The sequence below is a fragment of the Sitodiplosis mosellana genome, unplaced genomic scaffold (assembly GCF_009176505.1).
Source record: "Sitodiplosis mosellana isolate CC-2019 unplaced genomic scaffold, AAFC_SMos_1.0 Smas_scaffold_6166, whole genome shotgun sequence".
NCBI lineage: Eukaryota > Metazoa > Arthropoda > Insecta > Diptera > Cecidomyiidae > Sitodiplosis > Sitodiplosis mosellana.
Window position 1 is genome coordinate 1,760,669 of NW_022601407.1, and position 27,097 is coordinate 1,787,765.

A 27,097-nucleotide genomic window follows, 5' to 3' on the forward strand; every position below is an offset into this window, starting at 1 on the left:
ATATATTCTGGAATATGTTGGTAATTGTTTCAGTTCTCATTTTTCTGTCTTTATACTTTAACACCGATCTGTTATGCACTCTGCATCTTCATGATACCAATGCCTTCAACGCATATCATTCTATTTTATTGTACTCAGAACAAATGTGCAAAAATTATTATTATTCTAAAACAACAACCACAACAATTGAGTAGAAAACGCCACTCGAGTAAATCATCGGTTTGTATTACATTGGTCACCGGATTTAAGTGATATCGAATTAAGCGACAAAGCTTAAAGCAAAAAATTAAGCTTGTACAAAGGGAATGATAGTAGAGGAAAAACCAACGATTAAATTCATTTTTACAAGTTAGTTTATTCATTTACAGTGTTCTTAAATAACGATCATATTCTTCATACGGTCTCTTGGCTATATTCGTAGCAAATTCCTCGTCAGTACCTTTACACATTTCATTCAAGGACACATAAAGCTCCAACTTTGGATTATACTGGGCTCGGCCGATTTTCTTGAGAAATCCATGACGCTCTTTTGTTCGGAACAATCGACTTGCCAAAATGTATGGGTCTTTGGCTATGTGTGTATTGTCAATTTTCATGTGATGCGACACGAAATCATAATGCTGCATAAAATCTAAGCGATCTGAAATGAACGTATAAAAACCAATTTAATCATCCATCTTCAGTGAACCTGAACATGAAACAAAAATACTTAATGCAAAGTACTTACGCATCATCCACAATTTCGGGCACTTGAGTAGTATCTCTTTAACTTGATCGGGTTCAAAGCAGCATTCCTCTCGCACCGTGAACGACATATCTTTGATTACTCTCAAACTGGACGTGATTAGTCTCGGATAGGTGACAGTAAGTAAACGAACTTCATCGCCGGTTAATTGAAAATCTTTTTGAAAAAATCCTAATCGCTCATCAATTTCGTGTGTTGAATAATTCAGCCAAAATGGGTTTCTCGAAATAATCGTTGTGATTTGATCTTGAGTGAATCGTTTCAATTGTAAATAGTTGATGCGAACAAGGATATCATCTAAACTCTCTTTCAGTATGTTTGGATTTTTGGTGAGAAATTTGCCAATTTTCTCGATTGGTACGCCTATGTCTTTTGTTAGAAGTAAGATGTATGGTTCAACATCAAGTTTAAAATTGAGATTTGCAATAAATTTGCCGGCATTCGTTTGATCCAATCGATCTAAATTCACGCCTAATTTCATCAATTGTTGCAGTGTCTCTGATTTCTGTACGTATGCCGCTAAATTGAATGTCGGCCGAAGTACTGGTTCTGCATAAATTTTACTTTCATCATCAACTGGCGCCAACACCGACCGACCATGTTCACGTTCCTCCTCCTCTTCGATTAATTCCATTTCTTTGTCCCAGTCGATTTGAAGCTCATGACGAACCTTAACTTTGTCCAATGCCGGTGGACTTTCAACAAACGATATGCGTGGTTTTCCAATCGCATCTTTCGTACACATACACCGATATCGTGTTTCAACCGCAATTTGCCGCCACAAATATTGACCAATTGGCCGTGATAAATGCATCAAATGTTTTATCGATTGCATTTCTTTGCGATATGCAATCTTCACTCTCAGTATATTAGTGATACCGCACAAAAGAAAAAAAATGTGTTAAACATAAACACTGAACCGTTCGAAATCGCACATGATTTCACTCAAAAGTCTGTCTGTCTGTATTCTGTCATGTTGACATTTCAGTTTGACATTTAGCAGTTTCACAACTCAATGGAGTTTTTACGTTGAAAATTTTGAAATCGTTTTTTTTTTGTTTTTGACTATCGTCACTTTGAATGTTAATTTTGAACAAATTCATCGAATGAATTTCAAAATCAAATAAAATAAAGTGAAAAAGAAACCAAAAATATCATTAGCATTTTAATTGAGATTGGAAACGGGAAAAAAACAAAATTGCAAGTAGAAACAAGAACCGTCTCCAATACAAATAGAACAGTAGTATGTAAATGATGCCATTGAAAGTGAAGTTGACAATGACGTCTAGAGTCTAGTAGAATTCCAAAAAAGAAAACGAGCCAAATTCCATGCGCGCTTGGGATTTTACAACAAAACGCACACACACACACAACCACACACACATGGGCAACGACACACTCAACAAATATCAACAAATCCATGAGTAGTGTTAATAATACAAAGCACATTTTGGCATAGAATAAAAATCTGCTGTTAAGCAGATGACTTTTTAATCAAATTAGAAGGCAACGAGTGATAGAGAGAAGAAAAAAATAAGTTACGAAAACTATACAGCCGAATTGAATGTGTGGTATTGGTCGAAAGTGTGCTTCATAGAGTTTTATGTGGTGTACTTGAATAGTGTTTTCGTTCGATCAATTGCCACAGGACATAGATTGGTCAAAGTAAAGGAGGTACCCAATAGTCGTAGTACGAAAATTGAAACCAAAGCAAAATCAATAAATGAAATATACGGGCATGAGGGCATAGTATGAGAAGTCGAATGTGTCCCATTGTTTCGGAATAGTGTGCTGTAACAGTAATTTTAAAATTCGAAAAATAAATAGAGTGTTTTCGTGTGGTGTGTGCAGCAACGGAATTAGCATTAAATAAAAAAACACATCGATTTCACAAAATGAAAAACCGATCTCAATCAGACGTGACGAGCCCAGAGCAGCCAAGCGCCACTGGCCTGCGACCCAATGATCCATTCATTTCGGTCAACGAACGGCCTGTCGATGATATTTCCCTGGATTTTTTCTACAAACCACACACAGTCACTCTACTGGCCGTGTCAATCATATCGATGATGTATTTTGCATTCGTACGGTAAGTTATTCATTCATTCATTCATTCATTCATTCATGCTTTCATTCATTTTTTTCTCCTTCGTCTATTCCTGAATTACATTCGCCAATTTTCGACTCATCGTTATCACATCTATTCGCCATACAATCGAATCATATAGAACCATAGTTCTCGTACGATTCATTACGAAATACAGTGCGTGTGCATAACCTCAAAGCATTTAATGATACAGTGATATTTGCCCCTCGTTTTATTGTTGTTTTTTTTTCTCACTTTCATCACACTATTTACGTTATGTTACATTGAAATTCCGTAATTTGAACTTGTATTGACACACTCCTTATGCTCTTTCCATTTTCAGCGATGAACAGGATAATCAAGGGAATATTTGGGCTGGCATGCTCTGCGTCATATTCTTTTTCTTAATCATATCGGTGCTTGCATTTCCCAATGGACCGTTTACACGGCCACATCCGGCCGTTTGGCGGATCATTTTCGGTGTTTCTGTTATTTATTTATTGTTCATTATATTCCTAATGTTCCAAAACTACAAAGTTATCATGGAGATCTTTTATTGGTTCGATCCGAGTCTTCGATCATTTCAGATTGACATGGACAAGGTAAGTAACATTGAACATTGATTCTTATTTAATTTTAATTGATTTTAATGGATACCCTTTGTTTTTGTTCCGAATTCCAGGACTACGGAGTGAACTGCTCGCATGTGACATTGGAGAGAATTTGGTCGCATATCGATGTGTTTGCCTACGGTCATTTCTTGGGCTGGATGTTCAAGGTGAGTCAAATTTTTTAGCGCCAAATTATATCGTTGTCATTGAAAACAAACTCATCGTCTTTGATGATTCAATAGGCAATTCTCATTCGTCACGTTGGAATTCTCTGGGCAATTTCGGTGATGTGGGAAATAACGGAGATCACATTCGCTCATTTGTTGCCCAATTTCATCGAATGCTGGTGGGATGCATTGATTTTGGATGTACTAATTTGTAATGGGCTTGGAATTTGGTGTGGCTTGAAAATTTGCAAAAGGCTTGAGATGCGTGAATACAAATGGGCAAGCATTCGGGATATTTCAACGACAACCGGCAAACTGAAGCGTGCTGTTCTACAATTCACCCCAGTCTCTTGGACAACGATGCGTTGGTTGGATCCAAATTCAACGTATATGCGACTCTTGTCAGTGTCACAATTGGTGGTATTCTGGCAAGTTACCGAACTCAATACATTCTTTTTGAAGCATATTTTCGAGATGCCACCATCACATCCGATCGTTGCCATTCGCTTAATATTTATCGGTTTAATTGTGGCGCCGTCCGTTAGGTATGACTATAAATTACATCACATAAACCGTCTTTTGAATGCATACTAAAAATAGCGTGCTTTTGTTTTCGTTCGTTAGACAATACTATATCTATGTAACGGATCCAAATTGCAAGCGACTCGGCACTCAATGCTGGGTATATTGTGCTATCATGGTGTCTGAGGCCATACTTTGCATCAAAAATGCACGCGAATTGTTTGAACGAACACAAGCTGTCAATATCATTGTTTGGTTGCTGATTCAACTGATCATCTCGATTATTTTCGTGTACGGTTGTATCTTGTACCATCGGTACACACAGGTAATTGAACCCTATCTAAAAATAATTGTCGCACAAGAAACGGCACTAAAGCTCCATTTCAATTTATTGCACAACATTCACTCACAATGTCATCAATCATTCATTTAATTGTTCATATCTGCATTTAGAAAGAATCGACTGAAGAAGAAGATGCTCTAGTCAATGACGACTTGAAATATACAAAAGGTATTTACCCGATCAATTCAATTTCGATTTTGAAAGTCGTTCACTTACCCATGACCTTTCGTTTGTTTTTGTACACACACAGAACAAAGCAGCGAAAATTCCACTGAAGCCGAACAGGGAAAAACACTCAAAGCCGACTAAATTAAACCAAACCAAATCAAAAAAAAGACAAGGAGAACTAATTCCTTGCATTTCTATTTACTTCGAAAAATTACCGCAATTGGAAAAAAAAATCATTTTTTTACCAAAACTTTAAAAAAAAAATCATGTTGGAAGTGAATGTGTGCCCCCTCGAACTGAATGAAATATCGGAAGAAGGAAAAAAAAACAATGTCAACTGATGCCATAATGTCAACTGAACGTAGAATTATTACTAGTGAGGGCATTGTGATAACAAAATAAATACAGAGCTAATTGTATGAATTGGATTATTTGTAAATAAAGAAGAAAAGCATTGATTAAGACTTTTCTGATAGACCAAATAAAAATCACAAAAACAGCGATGAGCCAAGCAAATCCACTTAAAATTATTAGACTCAAATGAAATACTAATTAGTGAAATCAAAGTAGCATTTAAATTAAATTGATTACACACAAAACCAAAATATTCTCAAGTGTCTCGACTATCTGATATGAATGTATGAAAATAAAAGAAAATCGTATCTTTTACTATTTTTTTTTTTACTAAATTTACTTTCGATTCTACCGAAAATTAGACAGAATAAACCGAAAAAAATATTTTAATGCTATTTTAATCGGAATAGCGTTAACATATTTAGTACACTCCGCGAAATAATTATAGGCGCACTTTCATTTTTTCAATTTTCTTAAAAATAAACGCAAATATGGTCGCAGTTTCATTATATTATTTTACTAAGGGCCATTTACGAATACATCACAAAGAGATTTGCCCAAAAGGATTTCTTATTTTCTATTTTTTGGTGATTTTTCTGTTTTTGGCGTGATGAAAGTGCGAAATAATTATAGACGCACGCATAGTTTTATGCAAAAAATGCAAGCTATTGACATGTTTGTGATTTGTATTGATATTATTTTTGGTGCTCTTTAGAGCATTTCTGCATTTTTACAATTATCTGTAATGCTGTTGGACGCCCCGAAAACGGCCAATCGGCCGATTCATGCGTGGGAAAATGATGGAAAATTCCACCAAAGGTGATTGTAAATGGATACAAAACCATCTGATATTTAAAGGATGGAACTAAATACAACATATTTTGCAAAATATCGGCAATTTTTTTTAGCATTTTGGTCAAAATAAGCAAAATGGCCGACATAACCTCAGAAAAAAGTACGAAATGACCATTTTTTGTGGGAATTTTCGAAAAAGTTCGAAATATTTTCACGAATTTTCGATTGAACACAATAAAATCGTGAATGCTGAATGTGCTGAGCGTATTTTAAGGAGTGTTGAATATTGGATGATACCTTTCTCATTTTTTCAACACCTCTACAGATTCTTCGCCAAATCGGCGTTCATAGAAAGTGTTCCTAGATTAATTAAATTAAGATAAAATTTTTCGAAATCATATTGAATGTGTCTATTCAACTTATCTACATCTAATAAAATAGTTTTGCTCAATATTTGCATTTCAAAAACAGGTTTGTGTACATTTGGCCATTATTGGTATTGGCATATGATCGTTAGAATTGGTAACTTCTCAAAATTCCCTCTACTTATTCAGCATTGACGATTTTATTGTGTTCGATCGAAAATTCGTGAAAATATTTCGAACTTTTTCGAAAATTCCCACAAAAAATGGTCATTTCGTACTTTTTTCTGAGGTTATGTCGGCCATTTTGCTTATTTTGACCAAAATGCTGAAAAAAATTGCCGATATTTTGCAAAATATGTTGTATTTAGTTCCATCCTTTAAATATCAGATGGTTTTGTATCCATTTACAATCACCTTTGGTGGAATTTTCCATCATTTTCCCACGCATGAATCGGCCGATTGGCCGTTTTCGGGGCGTCCAACAGCATTACAGATAATTGTAAAAATGCAGAAATGCTCTAAAGAGCACCAAAAATAATATCAATACAAATCACAAACATGTCAATAGCTTGCATTTTTTGCATAAAACTATGCGTGCGTCTATAATTATTTCGCACTTTCATCACGCCAAAAACAGAAAAATCACCAAAAAATAGAAAATAAGAAATCCTTTCGGGCAAATCTCTTTGTGATGTATTCGTAAATGGCCCTTAGTAAAATAATATAATGAAACTGCGACCATATTTGCGTTTATTTTTAAGAAAATTGAAAAAATGAAGGTGCGCCTATAATTATTTCGCGGAGTGTATGGATCAAAGCTATATTTTAGTGATGCTTTAGGATATTTCTGGAGATCCAAATGAAACAATTATTATATAATCACCGACAAAATGTCGAATAAAAATTGGTTCTCTAATTTATGTATCAAATAAAATAAAACTGTTTCATTCGATATATCCCTTCGTACAGAGTAGAATAATGATAGGGCATCACAATCATTGATTGTTTGCTTTGGTCATAAATCCCCGTGATGATCTGGTCAACTTGTCATTTCTGGCATGGAATACCTTTGATGAGGATTGTGGTTATTGAACCATTACTGAGAATACGACTACAAGAGCCGAAGACTGAGTGCAGCCTTCGAAGGTACCGGAGAACCTTGAGCTGTTTTGTTCAAATGGAAAAATTATCGAAATAATGAAGAAATTTTCTTATTAAAGTCGATTTTATTTTTTTGTCCCGCCCTTCTGTTCAACACATTCAAATTGTTTAGATTTTACAAATAAGAGGTTTATTATTTTTTTCGAGAATTAGGAAAAAATAGTTCGATATTGCGTATATGGAGGAGACAAATTTTCAGTACTGGAGCGTTTTCGTCACTGATCCCCGCTGTAATTTTCCTACTAAAAAAATGAGCTTGTTGATTGCTTTAACTTATTGCTGAGCTGACGATTTAAATGGAAAAATATTCCGAATTCATCGAACATTTGGAATAATATTGATTCGGACATGATCAACGATTTCAGATGTATGGCTCCATTTTTATACACACCGTTGCAAAATATTATACAATATATATATTTCAATGATTGTGTACGAACAATTTATTGCATGCTTTGTCCAAAAACTCAAGGTATTATCAAATAACAAAGAAAATTTTATTTACACGAAAATCGTTGAAAGGAAGTTTTTGGTTGCATTTTGTATTTTTTTTTGTCATTCTAATGGAAAAGAACATTATTCAAGCTACGGACTGTTGCACATTTTGATTATTTGAGTCGGAATGCCATCGTTCGCTTGGTTCAAGCATGAAAAGTCAACTTACAGTTCATAAAATAAATTACACGTTAAATCAAAAAAAAAACGAGATTCACGACGTTGAATCGTGTCTAATCACACAAATTGCGCAATTTCAGAAATTATTTGGAGAGTCCAAATTACACGGTTATATCGAAGTGAATTAGCTAAATTTGCCTAATTCGATTTTCTTTTTAATGACATGGAGTGAACTATTTAAAATTGAATCAATAATTCCGGCAACCGAATATAGTCCACCGACAATAGCACATACATTTGTCGCAAAATGACCCAATGAACTGAAAGAATGAAAAAGAGAAACAAAATTATCGATTGGAAATTTTAATATACACCAATATAAATTTCCCACACATTTTAATAATAAATTAATTGATTGATTAGCTTACTTTTCTCGTTCGGTGTATTTGACCATTAAAGGTGACAGTTCATAGCTAAAAAATATTCCAGGCATACCCGATTCACCCGATGTTACCGAAACCGATTTCGAATGCCTCGTCACGGAAAACTGATTGGTGTGAATGGTTTCACCATTCAGTTTGACATACATTGTCGGCACAATTTTTATGTAATATTGAAACATCATCGAACCTAAAGAAGAAGAATAGGGTTAAGGGTGAAAAATTTAATCAATTTTGAAATCATTAATATGGAAATGATTGTTATGTTTGGCGGAGGAAAAAAATTGAATTATGATATTTAAATAGTCGAATGTCAGCGCCATCTCTTGGTCCACGTGTGTCAGTATTGTGTACATGCGTGTGATTCTTGTGCGCGAAGTTGGATACAAATGTCAGAATCTCTATTTCTCTGGTAATGTCAGTCATTTGATTAAAAATCATTGGCATGCAGTGAAAACGAACCACATTCTCTATTTATAAGGAAACAAGAAACAAGAGCCACTTGAGTGTTCACAAACAAATAGTAAATTGTTTAAAAAATGCCGGCTGTTCCAGGGAGTGTATACGGAGCAAATCAAGCGCCAACATGTTGGTCTAAAATGAAAACTGGATTCACAATTGGCTTTTGCGTTGGAATGGCGAGTGGTGCTTTGTTCGGCGGTTTCAGTGCACTGAGGTATGTGTTACTATGCGCATATAATATCAACACACATTTTGAATGTAATCAATTTCGCAATGCGTTTCATTCGAACATTCTAGATACGGTTTGCGAGGACGTGAGTTGATCAATAACGTGGGCAAAGTAATGATTCAAGGAGGTGGCACATTCGGCACGTTTATGGCTATCGGTACCGGTATCCGGTGCTAGGACTTTTACACATGCATTTTGTTCTGGATTAGCGCAAACGATGTGAATGCAATTCGTTCACATCGAATCATCGTTCAAACGTTAGCTTTGTTAGCTCTGTATATTTAAAATAAAAACCGAAATGAAAAATAAAAACAACACCATTTTGACACTTACTCTCATTGGATGACACTTCCATGCCGTCGAGCGGATGCGTATTTGCAAAATTGATTCGCTCGCCAAACGATAAATGTTTCACAACATGCGATAAGTTGAACGATGACGATGAATAAGGATGCACATCGTGAATGTGAATATGATTTAGCGAAAAACTTTTGCCGGGAGCTATATGAAAACTGCCACCCATCTATATATAGTTTATAAAACACAAAAATGACGCAATCAATGATCAATGTGATAAGCGATTTTTTTTTTCTTTCCATATGTTCATACCCGGTTCACTTCGAGATATCCATAGATTTCGCATCCTTCGGTGAGAGCCAATTTTTTCGCTTCGCCCTCCTTGTCAACGTAATTTTCACGTTTACCTACGAGAACAAAAAGGTAAACAAAAATTTTGAGATGAGTTCAATGCAAGCCAATAAATATTTCTTCATTTTTTTCCACACGAAATTACTACTCGTACATTGCTCAAATTTTTCCGGCTCTGGATTCCATCGTTTCTCGCGATATGCATCAATTACGTCTTGACAAGTTTGACAGCAATGTGTTGAATTCACTTCGGCTCCATAGCAAGATCCACATTCGGGTTTTCCGAATGGTGCCGCTGTGACCTTTTTATGACAAAAATAAACGAACAATTCAAGTTTGATTTACGCATAAGAATTAACTCAACAAAAATGTGCATACGTTTTGAAGTTTCTTTGTCGATGTGGCAATTTCTTCTTTCTTTCCTTCTTCTATCGGAACGCCGCTGAGATCAACTCTTCTCTTATAGATATTGTGGTCAATGTGTAAATGTTGGTCGCCGGCTGAATCCATCGCGTCCAAGCTCAAATCTTGAAATTGATTTCGTATTAAAATCATTCCATTAGTACATCAAAATTTGAAAAGGTCCACTGCCATACTCACAATTGCATGAAATCGTTGGGATGCACAGTTCCAAATTGATCTTAAGTTTGTGACTTCTGGTTGTGTCCACGAACAGTTCCTCGGTGATGTCGGGCGTGAGGTAAGCGTAAAATTCGAAGACTAACAGCCATATCATAATAATTGAGCTAACCAACGTAACAGCCGCGCCGCAAACAGTCTTCTGGCTGAATTCCTCCAGTGTTTTTGGATATGCATCCAAGCGGCGTAAAACTTCCAGCATATTCATGATTACAGTCGATAATTATTCGGGCTCAAAATCTCCGTCATATAAAATCGATTGCGTGGAATATTTTTTTTTATTCAGGGGGCGGAAGTGTGCGCTGTGTCAAAAAAAACAATATTTCAAAGCGATCGCATGCAAACTCAACCGTAGAAAATGTAACACAACAGGACAATATTTACTAAGCACACACACTAAACAGTAGAAAATAAACACGGTAGCCTGTAAATCGACGACACGTCAAAACGTCGATTTGATGGATGAAATGTGTTTTGTATGCTATTTCATATCAAATAGCCTTTGACACATCCGCACAAATTGCGTTTGTGAACGAATTCCGGTTATCAATACAACCATCAACCAGGAATTTCATACCAAATATGATACGATAGCGGACAATTTTTCGTAAAATTTCTATGACTTTTCTATCGACAAAATTTTGAGATAAACATAAATGCTTACTAGGAAAAATAACGAACGAATATGGCACTACTAAACAGCACACATTCAGTCAAAACACCGACATTCATTTTTTTTGACAGTTCTTTGCCATTGACTTGTTTATACGTTTAAAATGCAGCATTAGACGACCAAACGACTGAGAGGCAAAACAAATTAGTGTTTCATTTGGATTGTTCGTGTTTTTGAAAGAAAAATCTCTTTAAATAAAATAAATATAATTGAAAGATGTCTTTAGCCGATGAGTTGTTAGCAGATTTAGAAGAAATCGGCAATGATTTCGATGACGATGACGAAATTAAGGTTAAAGAGGAGCCCATTTACGGTGACGAAGAAGATAGTCAAGATGCAATCGAAAAAATGGAAATTGATGAATCGGTTAGAATGGAAACATGCAGTTTAACTAAGATTTTATTGAATTTCATTCATAACCTAAGAAAATTCTCTCCTTTTTTTGCAGGTGTCGTCGATTCGATCACTGTGTAAACTTCACGATTCGGAGCGTTTACGGCGCATTTTGAAACAAATCGATGAGTACACATCCAAACCAAGAACATCTAACGAAATCATTGGCAATGTTGAATCGGATCCCGAATACCAATTGATTGTTGAAGTTAACACCATTGCGGTAGAAATTGACAATGAAATTTGTGAGTTTTATCTATCAAATATCCAGATATCATGAAGCATTATTCATCTACATCTTCATCGACTAATATATTTTTTTGTTTTCTGTAGCAATTATCCACAAATTCACGAAGAATAAATACCAAAAGCGATTTCCTGAATTGGACTCATTGATTGTTGGCGAAATGGAGTATTTGATGGCTGTAAAGGAGCTGGGAAATGACTTGGAACAGATTAAAAACAATGAAAAGTTACAACAAATCCTAACCCAAGCAACGATTATGATTGTTTCAGTTACCGCTTCAACCACTCAAGGGTATGTTTTGATTTTTCTGGTCATATGTTCGGGGATTGTTGTGATTAATAATTTCTTGTGTTTGTTCTTTTTTTTTCATATTGCAGCACACCTTTGACTGATGAGGAGAAACGACACATTGATGAGGCTTGTAACATGGCTATCGATTTGAGCAACTATAAAACGAAAATCTTTGAATACGTTGAGAGTCGCATGACATTCATTGCTCCAAATCTATCGATGATTGTGGGCGCATCGACAGCGGCTAAAATTGTTGGTGTGGCCGGTGGTCTGTTCAAACTATCCAAGATTCCGGCTTGCAATGTGATTCTGTTGGGATCACAGAAGAAAACCTTGGCTGGGTAAGTAAATTTTAACAATTTTATTGTTTCGAAGATTGTTTTGTTTGTTATTTAGGTGAAATACATTATACAAAAATTGTATTTATCGTTATTTGTTCATAGATTTTCGAGGACACAAATGTTACCACACACAGGATTCATTTACTATTCATCAATCGTCCAAGATACACCACCAGTGAGTATATTCGAAATTATTGCATTTCTAGACTCCAAGATTTTGTGTGCATTTATTTAGTTTTTATAAAGACTATATTGACACATACCTAAGATTTTATTCAATCCCAATTCCATCAACAGGATATGCGGCGAAAAGCGGCTCGTTTAGTAGCGGCAAAATGTACTCTGGCTGCTCGTGTCGATGCCAGCCACGAGAGTATTAACGGTGAGATTGGACTTCAATTTAAGGAAGAAATCGAAAAGAAATTGGATAAACTACAAGAGCCGCCACCAGTGAAGTTTGCCAAACCATTGCCGAAACCGATTGAGATTAGCAAGAAAAAGCGTGGTGGCAAACGTGTTCGCAAAATGAAAGAACGATACGCAATGACCGAGTTTCGCAAACAGGCCAATCGTTTGAACTTTGGAGATGTAAGCCCTTTCTATGCATTCCCGTCTAATACCATTGATTTTACAAGTAAAATAACAACAAGAAACGACAAAAGTGACCTCTCGTAGCGGCACAGTTGAAACTAACGAAACAAACACAATTGAACATCTCATTTTCATGTTCAGTGTTGGTTCTGTTGTTTGCCGTATAGCCGGAGAGAGATGTCTACAGCTTAGTGGCGTTGAATGACATTCAACACCCATGTTTCTATGATACTTTAATTGATATTTTAATTTATTCTTTGGTGAAACATTTAATACAATTGCCACCTTTTTTCAGATCGAAGAAGACGCTTATCAAGATGACTTGGGCTACTCACGAGGCACGATTGGTAAGGCGGGCACGGGGCGAGTTCGCTTGCCACAGGTCGATGAGAAAACGAAAGTGCGCATCAGTAAAACATTGCAGAAAAATTTACAGAAGCAACAAGTCTATGGTGGCAACACAACCGTCCGTAAACAGATTTCTGGAACGGCATCGAGTGTTGCATTCACGCCGCTGCAAGGTTTGGAAATCGTTAATCCACAAGCAGCTGAAAAATCAACCGACTCAAATGCGAAATACTTTTCGAATACCTCAGGATTTTTATCAGTTGGTAAAAGAACCACTTAGAGAAAACAATTCGATGAATTATTGGGAAAAAAAATACCTAATTTGTGTTCCATTTGTACACCGATCGGTAGCATTTTATTCTTTTCTTAGTCCATGAAATCATAATAATAAAAAGTAAAATAACACATTTTATTCCTATTTACGACTACAATGTTATTATCCGATGAGTAACCCTTAGACTACCAAGAGTAATACCGCAATATAACTGCACCCAGGACTGAACGAATTGAAAAAAATTCGTATTTGTTTTGCTCGAAATGAATTTATATCCTTTCTAATTTTTTTCCACAATGTATAAGTATAGTTGTTGATAGTAGCTGACATCGTCTTCAATTTCACTTTCTCCGTTTCTATATATCACTTGGTGGTCATTCAACTTCGAATCTGGCTCGTGTTTGATTCTAACATTATCTTTGATTCCACAGGTAACGTTTCTATATATCAATTCTTCGTACAGCCCCCAATCGGGTTCGTCTTTGATTTTAAACATTTTCGTATAAACTCATAGATGTTTCTCCTTCAAAATATTATTTTAGACTGATACTGAGGACAGAAATGAGCTAGTTATATAAATATCTGTTATGGTGGAATTTGATGGGCGGGTATTGCTACCTGGAACACTGCAGCATCGATGCATAATTACATCTCTGTCACGAAAATCTTCATGTGACACCATGCTGTGTTGACTGGCGAGGGATTAAAGTGGTTGTTATTTTCTGTTTTATTTGTATATTTTTCCCTCGGCGGATTATCCATTTTTTATGGATTCTGAAGCAGTACAATTCGGAGAAGAGCTCGAAATATTACCCGAACAATTTAAACCGTTATATTATTCACCAAAAATGAACAGCAATTTTACAACTATTGCTAATCCAGACACTCATTAGCGAGATTAACTTACATTTCGATGAAATATTTTATTGCCAATTTACGTTTAAATTTGGTCCTTCCATTGTTTCGAGCTTTTTTATGATTATAATGCTCCAAGCAAACTACTTTGTTTCATTTTTTTTCGGACAGATGTCACATGCAACAATTTATTGTTCATACTGAAAGCGTTTGAAATCATCTTTTAATTTTGTTAAGGTCTCCCTGAAGTTTTTCAAGACAAAAATATGAATCGGTATCAAAACATACTATTTTGAATGTTGTTTGTTTGAATAACATTTCAATCAAACTGAATAACCAAAATAAGACCGATGATTTAAAACGCAAATTTTCGTTTTATTCACCACTTTATTGCATTTTATCACTTTTTATTTTCCGTTCATTCTTCAGATAATGTTCAAATACTCGACTTCAGTGGATTTTTTTTTATGTCATCGACGTGAAGTTTAGTTTGAGTTCTTCGATTGCTTTTCACGTCGTTCGAGATCTTTTTCCATATTACTTCTCAACTGTTGCAAGGTCGGGAACTTCAGAAGAGCCTCGTACAGCACAGGATTCTCTTCATAACGTCTTTTATTACCCTCCAGTAATGCTCTCAACGATGGATGATGCTTCATTGCTATTACAAATAAATCAAACGCAACGAACGAAAATCAAAACCATTAGTTAAATCCATTTAAATGTGTCTTTCATGCTGAGTGAAAATTAAGAATTGTGTACGTCTGAAGTTTTACCCAGATCTAATGTTTTAGATAGCTTGCGTACATCTTCGTTGCTTGATTTTTCCATTTTGGTTGTTTGGCTTTTTCTCTTCCTCGTTCAACGATGTTGCGTTATTCCTCGTTCGCCCAATTCAGTATATTTCAAAACTTGGACTAAATTGATATGGTTCGGTTTTCACTGTTCAATGATCAATACTGTAACGCCGTGATGTAAAAAATTAATTTCACTCCTACTCTGTGATCACTTGAACGGGCTATGTGCTACGTATAAGCCAGTTTATATATATCATAAGTTCTGATATATTTTGTTGAGTTGACAATTGTTCATCAATATTGATAAAACAGAGCAGTAGCTGTTTTATAAAAGTCAACCTGGTTAAAATGCATCAAAATCTGACGAGTAAGCATTGTTTATTTAGAGTTGGTTTCGTCTGTTTGAATTTTATCCAGTTTATGATGACTTTGTACAGTGGTGTTGATTACAAGAACAAATTCCAATTCGGTCTCTGTTCCATTCGATTATTTATTTGAAGAAACAAAAATGTCATGCGATTTTTGTTCAACGCTATTCATTTGAAATCGAGACAATGTTTACAGTTCGTTTTGATACGGTCGATTTTCATCGAATAGCCCTGAAAAACGAAGTGGCGACATTCCAAATAAATAATCAATTGGAACAAACACCGAATTGGCATTTATTTTTGCAACCACTGTTGTTGTTTTGTTTACTCCTGCAACAAAATTTCAAATAAATAATTATGAATTTCTGTTATAAATGAGTCATCATATCAACCAGTTCACTCGATTTTTCTAACTGTCAATTATTTCATATTGAGCAATGGCATTAGTTCAAAGGTTCATGTTTCATTCACTTAGGAAATTCGTCAATAATTATTTAAACATCATAATGCAATATTTTTAATAAAATCAGCACAGAATTTCGATGAATTTTCAGATTCACAATCGAATTTAAATTGATAGGTACAAAAAAACATAGAAAAAGGCCTCTTATGAGTAGGAGATGTATACAACAGAAACGCTCATTCCATCAATTGACCGAAAGTGTTTTGCAGCTAAATGCAGCATTAAACTCGCCCTTATTTGAATCGGCACTTGTGAGATGCTACAATATGGACTATTGTCTCTTTCACTCCACCGCAATCATCCCTATGCGATGCCAATACTAACAAATAGCTTGAACGTGATCTATAGCATGTTACGCACGCTCATTGATGCGCGAAAGGGAAAATCTCAATCGTTTGTTTTCAGTTTTATACACACAGTTGGACACTGGTGGACTCGTGTTTGTATTTGATTTCGCTGTGTAACAAACGATTGCATAAGCATTAGAAATCGGCGTTAACAGATTTTATTTATGTATTGATATCATGTATACTGCATAAACACAGTGGAGAGTCACATCATCATCCTTCGGTTGAAATTTGCACACACTCAAGCTTGTACATACATAGCTGCAGCACCGGCCTGTGTGAATCAACTTGTGATTTTGTGTTGGCTTATTTCACAATATTTCCAAACAAGTTCACAAACTAACGTCACATCGTAACGGGAGAAGTTCTAATTTGATATGCTGCAGCCTAGAGTCGCGCATAAATAGTTGAGAAAATAATAGACAAGTTATTAAGTGTTCACGTTCTGAAACGAAATCCAAAACTTTCATTGCGTTTGCAGAGGATAAAGAATTCAAGTGTGAAAATTTTCGGAATCGATTGCATAGGGCAAATTTTATTGCGCATCGATAGCATCTGCCATCTTTAAATCAAGCAATGGTTCGACGCCATTTTGCTTTGGACACAAAAATTGTGAAAATCGAAAAGAAAAATGTTGCGTAACAAGCAGAAAGTACATCCAGCTGCCGAACGCTCGGGAAAATTCAATTACACGATTTTGGCACCTGAAAATTTCCGCGCAAATACCGATTTCACATTCAATTTGACCATTCACGACGCACAATGCAAATTTGATGAAGCGATTGAAAAAAACAGAATCATAGATTGAATCGAAGAAAATTCGATTCAGAGTGCAATTTCTTCTTCAATGGCGATGGCGGTAATTTTGGCGCTAAGCATTTCTGCGTGGGTACAAGCGAACAAATCGATTGTCTCTGTTTTATTTGATAAGGATCCATGTCAAAATTTGTTGAAAAATTGGAATGGCGTCAACATTGCCAACAACAGTGGTGTATTTTCCGGTGAATACCAATTGTCAGACCTTCCAAATCTGGGATTATGGCGAATCACAGCTTCTGTTGGTGATCAGGTTTGTTTCTTGTTTTGTTGTTACATTTGTAATTTGTTCATGCCTAAGACGGTGTTTATACAAAAATTAGGCAAAAACATCTACAATCGAAGTGGCTGAATACGTTCTTCCAAAGTTTAAGATGGAGATTGAATCACCGGGCATTTTCATGCCGGAAGATGAAAAGGCACATGTCGTCGTTCGAGCATTTTATACACACGGCATGCCAATGAGGGCAACAGTCGCCATCGCGGTTAATAGATTTAGCCCCAATTATTCATTGATGGAGAAAACTGTCACCATCAACGGCCAGGAAACGATTGAATTTGACATTAAAAACGATCTTAAATTCGATCCAAAATATGTTTGTAAGCGATATCAAGTGGAAGCACAAGTCACAGAAGATCTAACGGGATTAATTCAATCATGTGAGACGAACATCGAAATTTCAACTACTTATGATATCCGCACAAATCCAGGAACCAATGTGAAGTTCGAACAAGGCACCACCGCCAACATAACTGTACGTAAAATGATTATTTACCTACTTATTATTAATGGGCAATTGAATGAATTTTCAATCTAGATATCCATTCGAAAGCAAAACGGTTCGGTGCCCAATTTTGTTGATCCAAGCAAAAGAGACATAACTGTAATAATACAACAGTTCTATGAAGATAAACCAGGACCAAAATGCCTCAAAAGAAATACTCGAAAATTGCGTCGTGTTCATCGATTAAACGAGAATGGTGACGTTACTCTTACTTTGCATATTGCTAAACACGAATCCAAATTTTCGTTATTGGTACGTATAATCGACATCACTCAATAAAAAAAAATCAGGTTTTCCTCCATTGATTTATTTATATTGGAAAATTTAGGTTAACTTTGCGTTACAAACAACGGATCTGGGAACGTTTTCAACATTTGCAAAATCTGCAATCACTGCCAACAGTGCGCAAGTTGGAAACAATTTGACAGATGAACTACGTCTAGAAACATCGGACATGAAGAAGAAGTGAGAAGAAGACGAATTTACCATTTAAAAAAATTGTGAACATAAATATGTTTTATAAAATATCATTTCTTTAGGTACAAAATGAACAAACCGATTGAAATGGAGGTCATATTAGATTATCCAATTCCATCCTACACGTACGTGGTTGTATCCAGAGGAAAGATTCTTGAATCAAAAACCGTTACACCAATATTCGACGATTCCTATCAGTCTTTGTACGTGCACCGTTTCTCTTTCGTTCCACATTTTGGCTATGCGCCCAAAGCGAAAGTCACTGTTTATTGTGTCCGAGATGGATTAGTTATTACCAGCAGTTTTACGGTCGAACTTTACGATGATTTCAAGAATTTCATCGACTTGGATGTTAGCCAAGATTTGGCTAAGCCGGGCGATATTGTGGACATAAAAGTCAAAAGCAATCCAGATTCATTCATTGGATTGCTCGGAATCGATCAAAGTGCATTGATTTTGCGTGGTGGCAATGATCTTGACCGTGAAGAGATTTGGAACGCATTTGAAATGGCTGGTCCAAATCGTCGCAGTTTCAAAAATCTCACAGAATTTTCGGTAAATTTCAACACATTAAATGTTTGTTCTAATATTATCAATATAATTCAAAAGTTCACCTAATAATTTGTTGTTATTCACAGGATTCCGGGTTGATCTTCTTTTCAAATGTTAAACCCTTCATACCATATGTACCATTGTACCAGCAACGTTACATTTAGTTTTACGGTTAAGAGGAGGAGGAGGAGGAGAAGTCAAGCCGGAGGCAAAAGTTCGAAAGGATTTTCCAGAAACTTGGATTTGGGACACAATCGATGGCGAAAAGTAAGCGACCAAATTTGTTAGCAATTCATACCAAGTTTAAGTTTGTTCATTCTGCCATATGATCCTTTTGAGTCGTTCCATACACATTCTATTTTCATTTGCAGTTTCAATGGCTCAATAAGCATCAAGAAAATGGTACCCGATTCGCTGACCACTTGGATTTTGACTGGATTCTCGATTGATCCCGTCAATGGTTTTGCTTTGATTAAAGCGCCTGTGAAATTGTGTGTGCAGCAACCGTTTCATATGTCGCTGAATTTGCCGTATTCTGTGAAGCGCGGCGAAGTTGTGACCATTCCATGTTCAGTGTTCAACTATTTGCCAAACGATATCGAAGCCGAAATAACGCTTGAAAACGAGAATAACGATTTTGAATTTGTCGATTCATCGACAACGGAGAAGTCTACGTCACAAATGATCAAACTTCAATTCCGTCGAAAGTATTTGGTGATCCGTTCTCAAAACGCTCTCAATGCCGTCTTCACCATTCGCCCAATCAGAGTTGGTTCAATTTCGCTGAAAGTATCAGCAGTGTCATCAAATGCCAGCGACTGCATTGTCAAAGCATTGAATGTCGAATGTGAAGGAGTTCCACAATTCATGAACAAAGCCGTTTACATTGATCTGCGTGAAAAGTCTCGAATTGATCCAATTGATTTGGCCATCGAATTCCCGGAGATCGCTTTGCCAGACTCGCAGCGCATTGAACTCACGTGTGTCGGAGATTTGCTCGGTGGAACCATTAAAAATCTACAGCAACTCATTCGGCTGCCATACGGCTGCGGCGAACAGAACATGCTCAATTTTGTTCCAAACATTGTTGTTTTGAATTATCTGAAAAACACGCAACAGCTCACCGATAAAATTGAAGCAACGGCCAAGAAATACATGGAAATCGGCTACCAACGGGAATTGAGATACAAACACAAAGATGGATCGTTTAGCGCTTTCGGGGAGTATGATAAAAGAGGCAGCACCTGGTTAACTGCGTTTGTGGCAAGATCATTTCAACAAGCATCGGAACACATTCTGATCAACAACAGCATAATCGACAAGGCCCTGGAATGGCTGAGCAAAATGCAATCATCAAATGGGAGTTTCGTGGAAAAGGGAACCATTATCCACAAAGAGATGCAAAGTGCCTAATCCAATGGAATCGCATTGACGGCATATGTTTTGACAGCTTTTTTGGTGAACAAAAAATCGACTACTACATACAAAACCACGATCGCAAAAGCCATCGCAAACATCGTCCAATCGGTTAACAATTGCAATGATGTGTATGCACTGGCCGTTTGTGCATACGCATTACAATTGGCTAATCATAGTTCCAAGAGAGTTGCAATAAATCGTTTGATGAAATTGGCAAAATCAAATGGTAAGTATAGATCACATAGATGACATACAAGAGAGAAATTTATTGTTTTTATAGCTGTCTTCAACGTGAATTTCTTTATCTTACAATAGCTAATTACAAATGGTGGGACAAATCAATCGAAGTAAAGTGGTGCAAGCAATCGAAGACGATCACAACATCAAACGGCACAAAAGTTAATTTCGACGTCAACAAGGACAATTCGTTGGTGCTCCAGTCACAGAAGGTTCATTTGAGTGTTCATCATTTTTCAAATCAAAATGCTCATTATTGACATTTCCTGTTTGTTTTTGCTCCATTTTGTCGATATAGTTGGCACCAGACGTCAAATCGGTTCTTATAAATGCGACTGGCAAAGGATTTTCTTTGCTTGAGCTGGCCTATCGTTACAACATTAACGCACCAGACGCTCAATCAGCATTTTCACTGAAACCAAATGCGAAGCTGGTGGATGATGGTCATATGAGTCTTGAGGTAACATCAAGCTATCAGCCGCCGAAAGGCAAGGACTCATACAAGCAATCGAACATGGTTATTCTGGAAATTGCATTACCCAGTGGATTCGTTCTGAATGCTGATGTTTTGAATCGACTTAAGGCCACAGTACCGACCATCAAGCTCATCGAAACAAAGAACAGTGACACTGTGGCCATAATTTACTTTGATTATCTGACTTCGGATGCCGTTTCTTTGAAAGTTGATGGGTTCCGTGAATACATTGTCGATGAACAAAAGCCAACATCCATCATCATCTACGATTACTACGATAACGGTAAGGAAATGCTTTAAAGATGAAAAACTCCGAAATACTTATTCTATTCTATTGTTTACAGCTCTCAGTGCACGTGAGTTCTACTCACTTTGAATTGATACATCGTACTGAAAATACTGATGATTCAAGTTACTTCAAATATGCCTAAACTGGAAACAAGTTACAACAATACAATGCGATGAATAGCAAGCTATTTCAAAAAACCAAACTGAATAATAAGCGAGAAAAGAATTACTTATTATATACATTTAGATCATGAATAAACAGATTATTCAGCAATAAAAGTGATCTTTTTCATTTTTCCTTATTTAAATAATTTTTTTATTTCTTCAGTTCAATCAGCACAATAAATTCACCATAACGAATCGTTATTAACTGTGTCAATGTCATTCCTTTTCAGAACTCAATTAACTGATACGAAATTTATTATAATATGAAATAATAAAACAAAACGAGGCTCTATAAGAATTCACGTAACACATTTTGAAAGTATTCATATCAAATATTTCGTAAATATCTCACTCAAAACGTTATTATAAATAGAAGTTACAGTACAAGTTGAAGTGACGATTTTTTCAATAGCAACAGCTGGAAGATTAGGACAATGTAATGCATGTAAACTTTACACTGTCTGTTTTGTCGAGAAATGTATCAATTTTAGTCATAGCCGCAGCTCTTCAATATTGCCTTTTTTCTATCGATGATTAAAAGTTTGCCATTTTCATAAGAGTATGCAATGCTTTCCGGTCATAGAAAATTCTTCATTATCAAAATAAGATTGATCGCCTCTGATGACGGCAAAAAAGCCACTGACAAAGGTCATCGTCTTTGCCGATCTTATTGCTCTCAATGATCGTTGACAATTTTTAATTGACAGTTACAATTCATCATGCAAAGTGATTCTGATAAGTGATGAAAGTAAATCACTGTAAAATATTTCAATCAATCGAAATCTTATGTAAATAGAAAATGGTTCTTCGATGAACTGAATCGGTAAGAATAATTTTAACCTGCCAAATTGAGTTAAAATAAATGTGAAACATAGAGTTTTTTTTATATGGAGTTGTTGTTGTAAAGTCCATAACAAAAAAAACTCTATGTTTCACATTTATTTTCACTCAATTTGGCAGGTTAAGATTATTCTTACCGATTCAACTGATCTATGATGCGTATATTCTTGAATTGTATGTGTGCGATTTTATAAATAAAATTCAAGGAATTAAAGAATGATAAAAATTAAATTTTTTTCAGCGGATCAGTCATTGAGGAGTCAATACGTTTCAATTGAAGAGTTGGATCATAAGTATAGATGTTGTTCACTTCAAAATTATGTTGGACAACTAACGCGAACCAAGAATAGGGGGAAGAGTTCCACCGATGACAGAGAACCATTTTTGATTTGAGATTCGAAGTAAATAGGGCTGAAATAACGGATTCATATAGGGGAAAAAATCAATACAAAAATATTTTCTTTGCATTTTGCAGGTTTCAGTGATGAAAGACGAATCACGAGTGCCATGGAAAACCGAAATTTCGCTCGAGCTATCGCAACAATTGATAGGTGTGTATACTGCAATTTTCTTGCTAATTGAATCAATAATAAGGAATAAAATGGGAAACTAATGAAGCTTTCTACTTCACCAGGTGGATATGCACGAATTGTTGGAGGAGCAAATGAAACGTCGATTGGATAATAGCATCTAAAAGGTAAAATCGGTAGCCGTCCCGGCAACTCAGCCAAAACCAACATATTTTGTGATAATTTATATGCAATATGTATGTTGAGAATCTGAATTTATTATATGAATACTAATTTGTCCATTCAACTGATTCCATATTTTGAGGTTCTACAGATCTCAGAACTGGCATACACTCAGCGTATTCCCAAAGCTAATAAAAAAAATTTTCATCGAAGGCGCTAAAATTAATCCAAACCGAAAATGACTATAGTCATTATATAGTCACATTATAATGGGTGAAAATTTTAAAAATATCACAAAAATTTTGGCTCATTGAACTAAATATCAATGGTACATATCTTGAAGGTGTTTCAAAATAAGAAAATCAAAAAGTGAATGCTGTTCAGTTTCGTTTATTTATACTTAAAAATGGTGTACAAAAGATATTGTTGAATTGATTTATGATATAGTGTTATGGTACGGTTTAATTGTTAGAAACATTTAAATTTATTCATTATCTAATCCTGTAATTTAGATTTATTCCTTCACTGCGATCAAATGAGCATTGCGCATGTGCCGCTTAAGAGCTATATTAAATTGACACTTATAGTTGCATAATCCACACTTTATTGGTTTTATGTGACGATCTTCATGTACCTTGGCGACGGCTATTCCACGAGGTTTCTTCGACGGATGCTTATTTTGGACCTGCTTCTTTTTTTCACGAGTCTGATGACAATTGTTTTCAAGCAATTCGGAATGTGCACTACGTTGATGTCTAGTTTTAAGCTCGGTTCGAGAGAACGTCTTGGAGCAATAGTTACATTTCAATGGGACTTTCCAAGAATGGAGCATCATATGACGACTTAAAAGTTCATTGCATCTGTAGTGAATCTTACAATCAAAGCATTGGAATAATTTTTTACTATTTTGCGATTTTTCTGCATTTCTCAGCGATTCCTCTTGTGCTTGTTTCTTCACAGAAATTGAATGAATGGTGCGCTTGTGGATCGCAAGAACCAGGGCGTTTTTCAATTGGCTATTACATAGATCACATTTTAGATAACCTGTCCTTTCCTTCTTCCCTTCGCACTTCATCATGTGATTCCTTACTATCGTTATACTCGATGAATATTTGCACCGGTAACATTCATATGATCGAACACTGTGGAAAAGCTCATGCAAATTACCCGTTGATTTATCCTGTTGTCGGAGCAAACTGAAGTGTTCAGCCCGATTATGGAGGACGAAATCCTGTTTTCTCACGAATTTTCTATCGCAAAATGTGCATTTGAGTGGTTTTTCTTCGTCATGCATGCGTTGTTTATGCTTTAATAAAAGGTTTGGCTGGCGAAAACTTTTTTGGCAAATTTCACACTGGTATCTTTTCATTGGCAAATGAGTGGGCTTGTGCATTATCAAACTTATACGACTGGCACATTTCAGACCACAAATATCACATTCGAACTGGTTGATTCCATGCACGTCTGCTAAATGCTTGATTGCCATCCACGTTGGTCCGAAGTATTTGCAAAGTGTGCACTTATATTTACGATTTTTTGTATTTTTGAGCAAATCCGAATGCGATTGCTGTTGATGCTTGGTTCTTTCGACCATCTGAGCGAATCTTTCGTTACAATATTCACATTTGAATGGGAAATAATGCTTACGCATATGATTTTTTAAGCCTCTGTAGCTAGCATGCATTGTCTTGCAATCAAAACATCGGAATATCTTTGTATTTTTTTCGGCATTTGCCGTAATTTCTTCTGTCTTTTTCATCATATCTTTTGGGTGTTGGATACGCATATGTAATTCTATACTAGTCTTTTTTGTATATCTATAGTTGCAAAGGTTACATTTGGATGGTAAAACGTTTTTGGTTTGTCCTTTTTGACATGTCCTCATGTGTCTCCGGACGTCAGAATGATTTCCCGAATACTTGCATCGATAACATTCAAATGTTCGAATACCTTGGAATTGTTCGTGCAAGCCACCTGTCGATTTGTCCTGTTGTCGAAGCAGATCGAAATGCTCAGTCCGAACATGAACGCACAGTTGAACCTTCCTGAAAAATCCTTTATCGCAAAATGTACATTTATGCGGCTTTTCAATCTTCATCTTTTTTATCGCTTCGTTTGTCAAAATCACTGAGTGGACATTGCGCATGTGAGTTTTCAGCATCTCGATCGTTGTATATCGCTTGCTACATAGTTCACATCTGATTGTTCTAATTATTTCTCTTTTTCCGCGACACACTTTCATATGCTTCTTCAGCCCCGTAAGACTGGTTCCAAGTTTGCATCGGTAACATTCAAATGTTTTCATTCCCTGAAACACTTCATGCAAGTCACCCGTCGATTTCTCCTGTTGACGAAGCAAACTGAAATGTCCACTTCGTATATGCAGCTTGAGATAGTACTCATCGAAGAACGTCCTGTCGCAATATGTACATTTGTGTGGTCTATATGGTGTCTCTTGATGTGCTGTTTTTTGGTGACGCTTAAGACCATCTGAACGGGCAAATTTTTTGTGGCAAACCTTACACTCGAACAATTCTTGTGTCGAATTGTGATATCGACTTTTGTGTTTACTTAAACCGTGCTTTCCTAAAAATGTCTTGTGACAAATATCACATTCGAATCGTTCTCTGTGTGCGAAATGAATGAGTTTATGCCTGTCCAAATGAGATTTCAATCCAAATGTCTTTTCACATTTGTCACATTTTAATGTTTTTTCAGCGTGAACCGATTTATGTTGTCTTAAGCCATCTGCGCGTGCAAATTTTTTCTGACAAATCTTGCACTCGAACTTTTTCTTCCACGAATGAATGAGCTTATGCTTAGCTAGATCCGTCGTTCTATTGAATGTTTTCTCACAAAATTTACATTTAAATGCTTCTTCGGTTGTGTCATCGCTATTAGATTCATGGACGTCCAAAGGTTCGATATCTTCGCCATTTGATTCTATTTCCGGATTCAAATTTTCTATTTTCGGTTTGATGTCCGTTTCCTCTCCCCAAATCAATCGCACTTGATATTTTATGCTCACCGGTTCATAGTAGTTCACATCATCTTCACTTTCACTTTCAGCCGTTCTATATATCACTTCGTGGTCGTTTAGTCTTGGATCTGGCTCTTCTTTGATTCTTACCATTTTTACACGATGAACTTAGAGATGTTTTTCGTTCGAAAAGCAAGTTCAGACTGATACTGAGGATGAAATAACCGACTCTTATGAATATCTATTTAATAGGCGAGCATTGATACCTGAGACGCTGCAACAACGATGTGATACAATGCATCTATTTAAGTTTAAATACATAAATCTTCACTGCAATTTCAACCTTCATATCCCATAAGAGAACAGCAATTTGTGTTAATCGGATTACTGGATCCAGACAGTTCTTAGCTAGATAAACTTACTTTTTGAAGAAATATTTTATTGCACATTTACGTCCAAATATTGTTCTCCCATCGTTATGGCCTTTTTATGATTGTATGTACGTTTCATTTTTGTGGACAAACTTTCGGCAAATTCTCGTTCATACCGAATGCGTTTGCGGTAATCCACGGGTATACCTGAGTTTATATATCTATCGGTGTAACGTAAAACAACATAAATTTGTTCAATTCCGTCGCAATAAAAAGAAGCTGGTTTCGTTACAACAACATTAGTGTTTAAGAATGCATGCCACTGAGCAAAATGAGGTTGTCAGAATTACCAACATTTCGTTTACAACTTCATGTTGGCGATTCTGACAACATTATTTCTCTCTGTGTGTATTGGCGAAGAAGAATGCATGTTTTTTCAATTTATTTAGTTGCTAAATATATTTTTCGAAATTGCAACATATTCTTTTGAAATTTTCGATTATTTTTCTTCGACGTTTCACGAATAGAAATTGTATACCTTCAGTCACACTGAATATTTTGTGCATATAACCAGAACGAGCATACATTCTGACACCAAAAAATTTAGGGGGGGTCAAGCCAAAAATTCAAGGGGGGGTCAAAAAAATCAATTCTATCTAGTGTAA

General features: G+C 35.9%; 5 protein-coding genes and 1 pseudogene across 6 annotated transcripts; 4 read left to right on the forward strand and 2 right to left on the reverse strand.

The window, feature by feature from the left end:
- Window positions 1-335: 335 nt before the first annotated feature.
- Window positions 336-1,719, reverse strand: LOC129574985 (transcription termination factor 3, mitochondrial). Its single transcript, XM_055457722.1, has 2 exons — window positions 728-1,719; window positions 336-640 (listed from the first exon to the last, which is right to left on the reverse strand). The coding sequence occupies exons 1-2, from the start codon at window positions 1,578-1,580 to the stop codon at window positions 363-365; spliced, it is 1,131 nt and encodes a 376-aa protein (XP_055313697.1). The 5' UTR covers window positions 1,581-1,719; the 3' UTR covers window positions 336-362.
- Window positions 1,720-1,728: 9 nt separating this feature from the next.
- On the forward strand, window positions 1,729-5,311 carry LOC129574979 (phosphatidylserine synthase). The gene is made up of 7 exons (XM_055457713.1): window positions 1,729-2,834; window positions 3,175-3,433; window positions 3,514-3,609; window positions 3,685-4,154; window positions 4,234-4,456; window positions 4,585-4,642; window positions 4,725-5,311. Exons 1-7 carry the CDS (start codon window positions 2,641-2,643, stop codon window positions 4,781-4,783), a joined length of 1,359 nt encoding a protein of 452 aa, XP_055313688.1. The 5' UTR covers window positions 1,729-2,640; the 3' UTR covers window positions 4,784-5,311.
- A 2,051-nt stretch (window positions 5,312-7,362) lies between these two features.
- LOC129574984 (endoplasmic reticulum-Golgi intermediate compartment protein 3) lies at window positions 7,363-11,068 on the reverse strand. Of its 2 annotated transcripts, none has more exons than XM_055457719.1 (8): window positions 11,015-11,068; window positions 10,312-10,652; window positions 10,090-10,238; window positions 9,866-10,013; window positions 9,673-9,767; window positions 9,397-9,586; window positions 8,361-8,562; window positions 7,363-8,252 (listed from the first exon to the last, which is right to left on the reverse strand). In XM_055457719.1, the coding sequence occupies exons 2-8, from the start codon at window positions 10,556-10,558 to the stop codon at window positions 8,117-8,119; spliced, it is 1,167 nt and encodes a 388-aa protein (XP_055313694.1). In that variant the 5' UTR covers window positions 10,559-10,652; window positions 11,015-11,068; the 3' UTR covers window positions 7,363-8,116. The 2 variants fall into 2 exon arrangements, with proteins under 2 accessions (XP_055313694.1, XP_055313695.1); XM_055457720.1 differs by lacking the exon at window positions 11,015-11,068 and adding an exon at window positions 10,746-10,865.
- Window positions 8,791-9,395, forward strand: LOC129574990 (reactive oxygen species modulator 1). The gene is made up of 2 exons (XM_055457727.1): window positions 8,791-9,048; window positions 9,132-9,395. The coding sequence occupies exons 1-2, from the start codon at window positions 8,912-8,914 to the stop codon at window positions 9,238-9,240; spliced, it is 246 nt and encodes an 81-aa protein (XP_055313702.1). The 5' UTR covers window positions 8,791-8,911; the 3' UTR covers window positions 9,241-9,395.
- On the forward strand, window positions 11,008-13,652 carry LOC129574975 (U4/U6 small nuclear ribonucleoprotein Prp31). Its single transcript, XM_055457707.1, has 7 exons — window positions 11,008-11,389; window positions 11,472-11,661; window positions 11,750-11,954; window positions 12,041-12,295; window positions 12,398-12,470; window positions 12,593-12,883; window positions 13,182-13,652. The coding sequence occupies exons 1-7, from the start codon at window positions 11,240-11,242 to the stop codon at window positions 13,512-13,514; spliced, it is 1,497 nt and encodes a 498-aa protein (XP_055313682.1). The 5' UTR covers window positions 11,008-11,239; the 3' UTR covers window positions 13,515-13,652.
- Window positions 13,653-17,173: 3,521 nt separating this feature from the next.
- Window positions 17,174-21,663, forward strand: LOC129575105 (CD109 antigen-like; annotated as a pseudogene).
- Window positions 21,664-27,097: the final 5,434 nt, after the last annotated feature.